This window comes from Epinephelus moara, chromosome 20 (assembly GCF_006386435.1).
Source record: "Epinephelus moara isolate mb chromosome 20, YSFRI_EMoa_1.0, whole genome shotgun sequence".
Classification (NCBI taxonomy): domain Eukaryota; kingdom Metazoa; phylum Chordata; class Actinopteri; order Perciformes; family Serranidae; genus Epinephelus; species Epinephelus moara.
Genome location: NC_065525.1, coordinates 14,242,819 through 14,255,476, shown reverse-complemented (window position 1 = coordinate 14,255,476; position 12,658 = coordinate 14,242,819). Strand labels below are relative to the sequence as shown.

General features: G+C 42.7%; 1 protein-coding gene across 2 annotated transcripts in view; it reads right to left on the bottom strand.

Annotated features, from left to right (window-relative positions):
- dyrk4 (dual-specificity tyrosine-(Y)-phosphorylation regulated kinase 4) overlaps window positions 1–12,658 on the bottom strand; it is a 30,537-nt gene that overhangs the window by 7,003 nt on the left and 10,876 nt on the right. Inside the window, exons 1-5 of one of the 2 annotated variants that reach the window (XM_050073199.1) lie at window positions 6,811–7,084; window positions 3,935–4,018; window positions 2,285–2,437; window positions 1,889–2,039; window positions 1,526–1,689 (exon numbers count right to left, since the gene is read on the bottom strand). In XM_050073199.1, coding sequence (XP_049929156.1) covers window positions 1,526–1,689; window positions 1,889–2,039; window positions 2,285–2,437; window positions 3,935–4,018; window positions 6,811–6,834 — 576 coding nt within the window. In that variant the 5' untranslated portion in view covers window positions 6,835–7,084. Of the gene's footprint in view, window positions 1–1,525; window positions 1,690–1,888; window positions 2,040–2,284; window positions 2,438–3,934; window positions 4,019–6,810; window positions 7,085–12,658 lie in introns of those variants that run through there. The other variant, XM_050073198.1, reaches the window with a different exon arrangement.

Below are 12,658 nucleotides of genomic sequence, written 5' to 3'. Positions count from 1 at the left end.
CGAGACGAGCCTCAATAGAGACACAAGAGTCCAAACAATGGTCAGTCACTCAGGCTAAAACGGCTCAGTCATTACACATTGTCTAACACATAACTGCCTGTCAGTCACCTGATTTATACGAGACAGTTCAGCCTGCTGTCACGGGGTTTGATGACCTCAGTTCAGTTTATTGTGTACAGTATTAAACAATGAAGTCAGACCAACAGACTGGCGGGCTCGTGTCTGCAGCTGCGGGATTAAGGTCATATGAAGGCATCTGGTCATGTACAGTTCAGCTTAGACAGCTCAAGAGCCTGCGTGTGTGCGTGTGTGAGTCTGTGAAATGATAATTAACGTGTCTTCACAGTTTCAGTTCGTCTTCCTTTGAATCAGGGGTGTTTTAAAGTTCTCAGGCCCCTTGGCTCAAACAGAGACGGAGCAGGAACCTCCTCCTCCTGCGCTTGAGATATTTCTTTGAATATTTTTGAGTGTTTTGTCATTTGTGCTTGCCTTTAGCTGCTAGGTCAGCAGCAGCTGTAGCATGGCGAGGTGCATTAGTCTCATCCTCTGCACTTTTGGCACTTTTGTGGTTTCTGAGGTGGACGGTGTGTCAGAGTCTCTTGCTGAAGCTACGAAACGATCCACTGTGTCCCACAAGAATGTTGTACAATTGGAATAATAATACAGCTAATTTCACTAGTGTAGTTAATGCCGCCCAGCGAGTTAGCGTTAGCTGGCTAACATGTTTGCCCAAGGATTCATTGGTAACAGTTAGCCTATCATTAATGTCGCGTACTGTGCTACTCAGCTTTTTTATGACCAAGACAATTTTTATTTGCTAATAATATGTTGGATTGATGTTGAAATGTATTTTAATTTGGGGAAAAAATAAACATCACAAAACAGAAGTTGAATTACCAAACAATAATTTGGCAGACCCCCTGCAGTAACCCTGAGGACCTCCTAGGGGTCACGGACCCCCTGTTGAAGACCCAGGCTTTACATTATTTTGATCTCACATCTGTGTACAATTGCATGCATGTGGATGTGCTTTTAAATGGGGCTGACAGATGCTCCAAATAATCAAGGGGCCTTTCAAAGAACTATAAAAAAGTTTATTATTGACACCACTGCTGACCACGTAATGATTTATACCCTATGTTTCAGATTTAATTCTGGTAGCTATTGTGTCAGTTCCCTTTCTTGGTGGCAATTTATGAAAACCAAGTTACTACAGATTTGTTACAGATACAGCGTAAAATTCATCATAGTGTATATTTAGTCGTCTTTTCTTTTTCAAAGCTGACCTCAGCAGCTGTTTAGGAAACTTGTTGGAGCTTTCAAGTAATCTGAGAATGTTGACATGTAAGACTTGGAAGTTGCAAAACAACTATTTTAGTGCAGATGCTTGTATGTATCTTTTTTCATGATGTTTGTTTCAAAGTTTGTGTGTCAGGCTCAAGTTTCAACCACAAACATTGTGAATGCACTTGGCTTAAGTGACAAGGAAGACTTAATGGTCATTGTGACGGACCACCCATCTTACCCTCACGTAGCTCCCGTGCTCGTCATCATATCCAGAGTTCTGCGGTGCGCCCTGGGAACCCTCGATCTTCTGAGAGCCCAGACCCAGGAACCAGATCTCTGCGTAGTCCATGATTTCCTCCTGCTCAAACTCCGTCAGCCGCTCCTTGAAGTTCTTCAGTGCCTCTGCAACAGGAAGTGAGAGGAGGAGGGTGGGATGACTCACTATCATATTGATTACACCTCTGCCAAGAGCAGAGGATTGTGAATCGACTTAGATGCCAGCATGCTATTTTTACTGCATCAAATTTGTTACTTAGTTACATGTTTGCGTTGGAACACCCCCAAAAGATATTATATTGTATTCTTCTCCATGCTAACATACCTATGGGGGACATGGGTAACCTTTGACCCTCATATGCCCTCTCTTTCTCCAGCTTGTTGCTGAAAATCTTGCTGTTACGGGAGACAGACACTTTATCCATTGCTGCCCCGAACCGCATGCTGAACTGCTGGGTGGGCTTCGGCCTCTCATCCTGTACCACAAACACACACAGAAAACATAGAGTCCCTTTGTTATTGTGAGCAAAGAAAAGACTGAGCAACTACAGTGTGACCCTCATAATGTTTTCCCTGACACGACTATGTTGTTTTTCATGTTTGAGTTATGTAACCCGCTGAAGAGAAATATTGATTCTAAAATCATTTTCTACCCATCAGAAACATCGTGAGGTTTTATAATGCAAAATCATTAGAGCCTGCTGGTGTATGATAGCCTCACCTGGTGTGTCTGATAGTTGTTTTGGCCCCCTTTGTTGGCAATCTGGGGCAGGATGTTGTCCGATTGCTGGTGTTGGTTTTTGGCATTGCTGACCACCACCTGGACCACTGGTGGCTCAAGCTGAGGCAGGGTCCCTACACCAGGGCCAAACTTCTGTAAATCAGAGGGGTGCTTTAATTTTACAGCCTTGAATAACAGAAATGCACATTAATAGAAACATCAATATGCAAAGAAACTTAACAGAGACAAAAATATATAGGACGAGATGAAGGAGTCAACAAGCTCTTTCAGTCAGGTTTTTCAAACTCTGAAAAACAAAACTTTATAACAGTGTGACTTGATGGAGGCAGACTGCAGTTTAATTGGCAAAAAGTGAGAATATTCAGGAAAACCAACAAAGAAATTGGCCAACTTCCACGGCTAGAAGGCTTTTAAGATTTTTCTTTTCTGTAGGGACTAACCCGCTGTGAGATTCAATACAACAGAATAACAAATACTGAACAGCACATTCACACACACAACAATAGCATCCAGACAGAGTGGGTCAGCAAGTGTGAAGTCGAAATGCATTATTCTTTTTACACTGTAGCTACAAGCTTGTTACAGCCCCTTTCATTTTTTCATGAGTGTGTGTCTGCGTCGGGCTGCAGCTTGTCGGTTTTGCTTCGTGTTCTCAGCTAACGATCTACATCCCTTTCACATGCATTTCGTCTGCGGAGGTTCAGGTGACCAGGACCCCCAGCGGGTAGCGGCTGGAATTACTGATCAGGTTGAGAGTGAAATGGGGACAAAGCCTGTGAGGCTGGGTCCTGACAGAGTCTGTCCGTGATGGCTCTGTGGGGGAGGTGAGGAGCAGCAACCTGCTTTTCACTGGCTGCCACGCTGCTTGCTCTGAGAGCATGATTACATGTGTCACAGCCTCGCAAGGCTCGGCCCTGGCAGTGATGGGCAAAATTAGACCTCTGTCCTATGCCAAGTTCTCTGGGAAAAAAACGACATATCCTGCGAATGTGTATCTGTGTCAATGGGGGCATGGTAGAATATATTTAAACCACGTTTTTTTCCCCCCTTTTTAAGCTGCAAATCAAGTCAAATTTCAGGTGGGAAAATTCAAAACAGAGCAGCTCTCACATTCTGCATGCTATCATGCCTTCAGCAATGTGCTGTATTAGCAACATAATGAATTCTTTCACGTTAATAATTTACAGCAATCCAGGGAAGAAAAAGCATTCCCATCCATACAGTAGATAGTTCTGATATTTTCATTTCACGTGTTAAGAGCTGCTGCAGGATCTGCCAACTTGGTTATGACGCATAGAGATAGGGCTAAATATAGTTGCGAGCACCTGCCACAACAGGCAAAGGAAGTAAACACAGTTACGTGCCTGCACGTAACCGGGGGGCATGCTGCTTAAATAAACTGCACCTTGTATCAATGGAAATCTGTGATGTGTTACATCACATAACCACATGTGTGCAGACAGATGTGTGCAGCCACATGCATGTGTGTCTAAGGAGTAAATAAATGTCAATATACAGGAGCAATGTTTTTAGGTGTTGATAAAATAATTCACGTACACCTCACGTAAACGGGGAAAGATGGCATTGTTGAGACATGTTCTGGATTTTACAAAGGGGGGTGCTGCTGACCTGTGAGCAGGGTCGGTTTGTTCCAAGACGGCTGCCTTCTGTTGGGAGTCTGTGAGGGTGAGGGAAGGCCTCCGGTCGTGATGTCTGTGGGAGGAATGAGAGCAATTCATAAAATGTGTTTGCAAAATGAGAAACCAAAAGAAAGCTGTGGTCACATATGGACATTTTCCCCTATTTTTAGAGGGTGAGCATATTTCCCTACTGCAATGGTTTTCATACAGCGCAATGCACATCAACTCCAAAGTCAGATATGGGAATGTCTTTACATAAAGGTGTAGGTTTTGTTTCAACATTGGTGGTACAAAATGAGGGATTTGGGGGTCCTCCACTAGAAAATTTTGAGCATCAAACACTTAATTTCCTGCATTCTGGTGAATTTTTATGCACCATTTTGTTACTCTTCTGCATCATTTTACTGTAAATGTCTTTTATTTTGTCCAAAAAAGCCCTCTACTACTGTCATGTTTTTATTGGGGGGACAAATACACATGATTTAAACATTGAGGAAGGCATGTCCACTGCATCACCCCCAAAATCTACACCTATTTGTTTCCACCAAAAGAGATGGATTAAAGCAGTCATAAAACAATAATGAATAATGCTAATGATGAAATTGCTTCTTGTCTTCGTGCTGCCTGGATTCTCCACTCTCTGCAGAAACACAGAGCCCGTGGGCAGCCGAGCGAGATTGCAGCGAGACCGGCAAAAATAATGCACTGTGATCCTAAAATAGATTACTTCTGCAAAAAACCCAGCAACAACGACCCTTTCGCAATCCAGTATTCTCTGTGTACCTGCTGGTCTGTGCGAGAGTGTGAACATGTGCGTATCCATGTGTCTGGCAGTGGGGGAACACGTGCCTCCGAGCTGGAGATCCACTTTCCTCAGTGTGTTAAAGGGAAGTGATAACTGTTGTAATAAAGCTAGAGTTCCGAATATACTGAGAAAGAAAAAAAGTACCACACACATTTGGAATAATTTGGCACAATTTTCTCAGACACCAAGCCAGCTTACACGTGCCTTACTAAGCAGCGGGTGAGCGTGCAGCTGCGTTGGCCAACACCATATGGGTGAAATAAAGCTTAGCCCCATTTGGGAATATGTGCTAAACTCACTCTGCCAGCCCGGCAGTCGGGGAGGGAGGGAGTGAGACAGGCTGGGTGGGGTGTTGTTCACAGGTGCTGGATAGGAAAAAGCTCCCGAATCATAATCTTACACTTAACCTGAGGATGACTGAGAAGCAAAACTTCAGCTGTCACTGCAGTATCCTCTTAACTTCTGAGTCTTACTGGCCACTGAATTAAACACATCCTGCAAACACTCACTGGCTTTGCTCTTCACACCGAAGTCGATATATCTCTTTAGTTAGACGGGCCATCAGCACATAGCCAAGGAAGGATATAATGATACAATAATGTGGTCGTGTTACAATCTCAGGAGCACTGAGTGACAGCAGGAGCCATGTAGGTCACTGTGGCAGGGTGGCTTCTGAAACATCACATGTGAAGGTGTGCTGTAAGCCTGGCTAATGAGCACTTAGCCAGTGGAAACCCAGTGACATCATAACATATGCCCAAGTGCCAAGTGCACATATTTTTGAATGTCTAACCTCTGTTATTAAAATATTAGCTAAATAAGGTGATTTTCTAAGGATCCAAGACAGCAGGGGTTAATATTTCTCACTGTCAGTATCTGTGCCTAAGATTCGTTTGTACAATGACACAATACTTCAAACACAGATACATTTTATTGTATGATACAGTTTTCTGCAGTTTATTTACACTTGGCACTAACACATGAAAGAGGGCATTTGCTCTTAATGTGCCAACATGATGTTACATAAATAGATAAATGGAAGTGAAGACAAGGAAAAAGAAGTCAAGAGCCGACTCTGCGTGACTGAGGGTCTTTGCTGGAGGTAGGATCCTCCTAGCTGGGGTGTGAGAGCAGCTTTGGGTCCTCAGGGGTCAGTTGGTCAGAAGGTCAGCAAAGCAATAAAACCAAGAGTAACTGAGGGTAAACATCAACAAACTGTAAAGCTGTGCCCACTCACGCTATCACCTGTCAGACATGCACAGTCAGTTGCTGTTTCCTGCTGGCGTTAAATGTGACTGCAGGATGATCACTGATCAATGTATGTGATCAAATCGATTTGTCAAAGCAAACATTCCAGTATTTAATGACTTTTGTTGCTAAAAACAGTAAAAAAAAAAGAAACAAAAATCTGAAATTCTTTGAGGAACCCAAAACGGCAAGGAGGGTTAAATTTACAACACTTTCCATGTAAGGTGTGAAAAATACACCGGAACGCATATAGACTTACAGAATCTGTCAGCACAACAAACACTGATATAAGTAGGCTAAACAACGACTGAAATAGAAATGGATCAGATTTTTCATCATGACTTGGCACGCAGTCAGGAGAAAGGGGGCGGACTACAGAATAAGCATTAAAGTGGGAAAACTGATAGAGGAGGAATGGACAGAATTCCAAAGTGACTTCACATTCTCTGCACGGATCGATAAAGACAAATCGAGAATGTGCAGTAAATGGTAGACTTTTATTTTAGTTTGTCGCTGTAAAAGGATACCTGTGGAGGGTTTTTTTCCCAAAATGGAATTAGCCTGGAATGAAGCCCTGTATCTGGGCAAACGAAATTATGATTCCATGGAAAAGCAAATTCACTTGAGGAATGTTGCTATGGGAGTTGAGTTATGCTAATAACAATATAAAAACTCTCTCATTGATTAGATAAGCAGACCAGCCCTGCAATTATTGGAAAACCACAATCTAATTGACCATATGATGAACATAAATCAATGTCACAAGGGAAATGGTTACTTAAACCAGCCATTAATGAATCAAAGTGTCTCACCTTGTTATTAATTTCTGGCAACATGCTGTGTTATCAGTGTCAGTCTTTACAGCTGCTTGACAATCCAAACACAGTTAGAGAGATTATAAAATCCAAGAAAGAGTCATTGTATCCAACTCTGTCAGTCCAGCCTCAAAACCGAAACGCGCTTTCCACAACTTCGTGAAGAGGACCGGATGCTGTTGTGCACTGATGAGTACAATCCCGATGACTGATCAGATCCACCGACCCCAACCTGCCGTACTCCTGGTTTTACGCGCACAGACTACATGCGCTGTCGTCAGAGAGGAGATTAGCGACGGAGACAAGCTGCTGAGGGTCTCTGCGCCTTGACGCGTATGGCTGCTAAGACACGGAGGGAGCCACCTGTTCAGGTTTCTGCCGCTGACAGCTGGGGCTTTCCCGATATAGATTTGTTTTTATCCGTTTGCTGTCGTCCACCTACACCATGCTGTGTGACTGATGCGCTCTCCAACACCGACGCTGTACATAGAGAGAGGGTTCACACCGACGCACGCATGTCGTGGCAACACTCAATTTACAGTACTGTTATGTAGACAGCTCGCTGTGCTCTCTCACAAACTGTGAGAAGCGTGGAGTGCGTGCAAGTCTCCTGAAAATCTAACCTCTCTAAAATGAACAAATAACAAATTTGACCCGTTTCCAGCAGAACGCCAGCTATCTCAAGTGCTTTAACTCTGCAAGCTGTAATATATCACAGGAGAACAGAGTATAATCATAGAATATGTCTTTTAAACCGGGCTGCGTTGGAAACAAATGACATTGTATCACCAGATTAACTGATTTGTAGTTGTTTAACCCTTACATTTAGACTCTCAGAGTAAGAATCCCCTCATAACAAGTGTGTGTACCAAATTTTGAACCATACATCTATTTAAATGTGTTCACAGCCTATTTGACATTAATAAATGTGTGATTAATCCTTAGTTATTGTATTAGAGAACCTGGTCAGAGTAGTTTTTAGGTTTTACACCACCTGTTTATGGAGGGGAAAAACATCTATCACACAAATGTGGATTTCTTTGTTAAGTATTCTAACATATAAAAAACACAACAGTCATAATGGCTGAAAATAAGAACAAATGTTAAATACTTAAACCAAATGGAAAGCTTTTGAAGAATATGCACCCTTATTCACTGCTAGCTCCATTCAGATATCGTCACGGACCAGGGCTCTCAAATGTCTCTGTGTCACAGAACATATTGCTTTTAGACCTCTTTTGCTAAAAGGTGGACAACAATAATTAAATGCTGAAACCCTCCATAGGCTTTTAATTTTAAAAATGCAGAAACAGACACTGTGAGGGTAGCTTCCCTTGTCAGAAAATACAGATATGGGCCACTGCAAATGAAGTCTCTGCCTGCAGGAAACTCTTATTTAACCAGGATGGTCTCTTGAGATTTAAATCTCTTCTCATACAGTGGAGGGTCCTGGCCAAAATCACAGCAGAGCCAACATCCATGAAAGGAAGAGTGCAGGACAGAAGGGCCATGTGATATAATCTCTGCCAAGACACCTCTGAAATATTACACTGTCAGAAAACAAACAAAGAAACAAACAAACTGACCACTATATTCTCATGAGTCATACAACAGAGTTGACAGACAGGCTTCAGACTTCATCAGAGGGTTGTTGACTCTTCTCAACCTGCTTGCAACAAGAGAAACAAGCATTACAGCAGTAACACCATGCTGCTGTCGTGATGTAAACAATTGTTTTGTAATGACTAATCACTACTGAGGGAGACAACTTGCCCGATGCAATAAGGAGCCCAGAACAAGTACATGAGATGAATATGATTATATGACAGCTGTTATGCAACAGCGGTGGCCACTTCAGTAATCAGCCTCAGGACAGGATGAACAGCTTTCGAGGAAGCTTTACCTGCCCTCCTTATTCCACTCTCCTAATCTATTCTCCTATTCCCTAATCAGTTGTTGCACTTAAGATTTAACCACACAATAAAAACACAAAGTTAAATCACTGGAACTAGAGCAGACATGTGCAAGGTGCTGCTAACAAACAAGAACTGATGCCAGATTTCAGGATCGGCCCCTGCTGGTGGAGTGGACCTTCAAGAGGATGAGGAAACAGAGGGACAACAAGAGGACGACTGGGTACACTCTCAGAAATGAGAGGCTCCTTTAAACCTGGCCTGATTAATAACGACAAGGGCTGCAACCTAAATTACAGCTGAAGCAGAACAGAACAGACTGAATATTTGTTTGTAAAACTCTGAATCACGCATTACTTTGCATCTAATTTTATCTCCACACTGCAGCGTGATAGGAAAGAAGAACCACAGAAATATTTCATTTAAATGAATAGTTTGTCATTTTGTGAAATACAGTTATTTGTTTTCTTGCCTAGAGTTAAATGACAGTATCAGTCTTATGTCTGTACTGTATGCTAAATATGAAGCTATACTGTTAAGCTTAGCATAAAGACTGGATACAGGGAGATACAGCTACCCTGGCTCTGTCCAGTGGTAACAAAATCTGACTAACATCGCTTCTAAAGCTCACAAATTAACACATTATAACTTGTTTGTTTAATCTGTACAGAAATTGGAGTGTAAAATCAATAAGTTGTGGCTTTATGAGGATATTTCTTGGCCAGGATCAGTAATTTCCCAGCGTGTCCGTTGGTTTTCTGGCTAATTTATGATGATGATAATAAAATTAGCTAGATTTTTTTCCCCTTTGGACTGAGCCAGGCCCCCAGGAACGCAGCTCAGCCTTGCTGCCAATGTTTTTCCAGGTCAGTCACGGTATTGCAGCAAAAGCATTTTCCCCATAGAGCACTATTGTAGAGGAGACATCTGTAAAAGTATTAAAGGAACACCTCAAACTGGAAACAAGGTCAACTATGTCTCTTTCTGTTGTGAATTTTTGATCCATGAAGGTCTTGTATTTGTAAAACTTTCCTTGAGGCAAAAAAATCTGTGATGTATAAGCTGAGTAGAAACTCACAGGCAGGGCCAGAGGGAGAAACACTATTGCACTAATTCAGTGGGCTACATATCGCAGAAGTAAACCCGAAAACTATAAACTTTATTTAGCCTATGTACCAGGCGAGCAATTCTATTTGACTTAATAGGTGCCATCTGAGGTCCAGTATCTAGTTACTATTATACTGAGTACGTTTACATGGACAGTTTAATTCCCTTTTCATTCGGAATGAAAGTTCATTCCGATTAAAAGTGATCTTGTAAACACCTAATTCGGAATGAAAATGGCCAATGCGATTGAAAATTACACCTAATTCGGAATGAAAATGGCCAATGCGATTGAAAATTCAATCCGATGTAAGGGGCTGGAATTTTCTGTTTCTAATTCAGAATGAAAGAATTTCTCGCACTTGTATACACTCATTCCTCTTTAAGTTCATTCCAGTCTTTCTGTGCATGCTCGTTTCCTTGCCCTTCTCGTGCGATGACGTATATAGCGCGCATACCAACGGGCTGAGGTAGAGCAGTCGGACTCATTGCACTCACCGGTTTCCATTCGCCACAGCACGGTCTTCTATCTCCCTTCTTCGACCTTCTACCTCCCTTCTCATCCTCAACAGACGAAGCATTAGCAGAACAAAGTTGTTGTCGTACTGCTGCTTCAAGCGAAACAAGCCCGAAAAAGGCTTTAAGAATGGCGTCGTCAAGCATCTTGTTATCCGGAACAAGGACTACAGTGTTTTCTTCCGGTAAACATAAACACGTAACATCCGCCCCACCCCCTATCCAATCAGAAACCTCCCCTGCCCCAAACCTTGTGCGGACCCGAATACAGGCGATTAAAAGGCGATTGAACTGATCTCCCGTGTAAACCCTCATTCGGAATGAATATTTCCCATGTAACCTACCTGGAAAGACTTTAATTCCAAATGATTTCATTCAGATTTATTTCATTCTGAATGAGAAGCCATCATGTAACCGCACTCAATGTGGGACAGAGTCACGGTAGCTGTTTCCCCCAGCCCACAGGAACAGTGCCAGGCTTTGTAGCCAATCTGACATAGTGGCCAAACTGTGAAATTACAACTTCCAGGTCCATCATGTGATGCCATTGAGCCTGCTAAGACTTTGTCCAATAGTCTTGCACTGTGAAAGAGACGTCTGTAAATCAGCAGACATTTTTTAGCATCACAACCCCCCGCAAAATTATTTGTTTTACTACCAGAATTAGATTTTTTGGCGGGTCAAGTAACATTTCTAAAGCCTAGAATAATTCTATCCCCACTCAAGTTAGCACAGGGCTAAACCAGAAGTTAGCCAGCTCGGCTAGTCAAAGTCTCTGGTGTGCTTACTCTATGGGCCCTACAATACAGAAGATGAGGCTAATATAATACTTGGCAAGCTTTATGTGCCACTGAGCAACTTTCATTGGAATGAATGGGACTCTGCTTTCAATGTTGTATACAGCTGTCTTCATACATCCATGTTTTTCCCCTGTTTCCAGTCTTTCTGCTAAGCTAAACTAACTGGCTGCTGGCTGTAGCTTCATCTTTAGTGTGCAGATACAGTTTGAGAGTGGTATCAATATTCTTATCTACTGTAACTCTTTGTAAGAAAACAATGAGCCTGTTTTAAAAAAAAGTCAAACTATTCCTTTAATAATGTAGCATGCAGAGAAAATGAAAAGTGCAAGTCATGCTCTAGCTCTGAGCTGTTATACAGTATCATCAGCATGTAGCAGAGTTCAAATAATACATCATTAAACCTCAGGAAAGTCAGCCACTGTAAACTTGCCACAGTTCACCTGGGAGAGTCATTATAATATGCTGTGTGCTTTTTGTCACCCAGGTGACAACGCAATGGTGAGCACAACAATGCAGATACAGTATATCTCACCATGGCAACCATAAATGAAACAAAGTGTCACAGTTTATGTTTGCCTGACATAAGCCCAAACAAGGAGGACTGTGCTGCCAGTGAGCGATTCTGAAAATAGAGACAAAAGTGCGCGGAGCAGGAAATAAAAAACAAAAGAAGGAGAAAGAAAGAGTGTGAGCGTGGGCATGTAGATAGGATTCAGGTGTGGGCGGATGGAAAAAATGGAAACAAATAGTTGTCTGATGTCCTGGGTTTCCTCTGTTGTTGTTCTCCATATATACATACCTCAGGTTGGACCCTCCTGTTCCTGCCCCAGCAGCAGCCCTGGAGGAGGCTAAAACCACAGCAGTCTTCCCACATAGCACATCTCCCCCATGCTGCCACAACCATACCCTGAAGCCCACCTCAGCCTCGAGACACCATTTCCAGCCTGAGGGGGGGGTAGTTACTCAGCAGGTCAGAGATCAGATCAGACACCCTCAGAAGGAAAATGAAGGATATGATGATGATGATGCCAGGCCTGCATTTCCTCCTGAGTTAAGTTTAGAGACTGTAAGTCATGGTGTTACTCCATTTGAGAGAATAAAATTCTTCTTGAACTTAACAAGAGCTCTGATGCTGTGAAGTTCAGTTACGCAGGCTTTCCATTGTCTTCTTTAGATGTGTACAGAATCCTGAAAATATGAATGACGTCTTAGCGCAGAACTCCTTGTGGTTCTTCATAACTCCCCCCTACACTCTGGACTCTGCATCATATTCATATAAGGTTACATTCTCGTTGCTGAGACCTCAGTGCCCCTTTGTTTTCTTCCTTATCAGGTTCCAACAAAAAAATCTTTGCTCCAGGATACAGACAGAGTAGAGAGGCAGGCTGCAGACAGACAGTGAGAGGATGCTGTTGCTTTGTGCTGTTGCTATAATCAGTGAGGGAGTGCTCTCTGTCTTCACCGCTGCCAGTGACGTATGGATGGGACTCAACAAGGGACCCATCCTGAGCC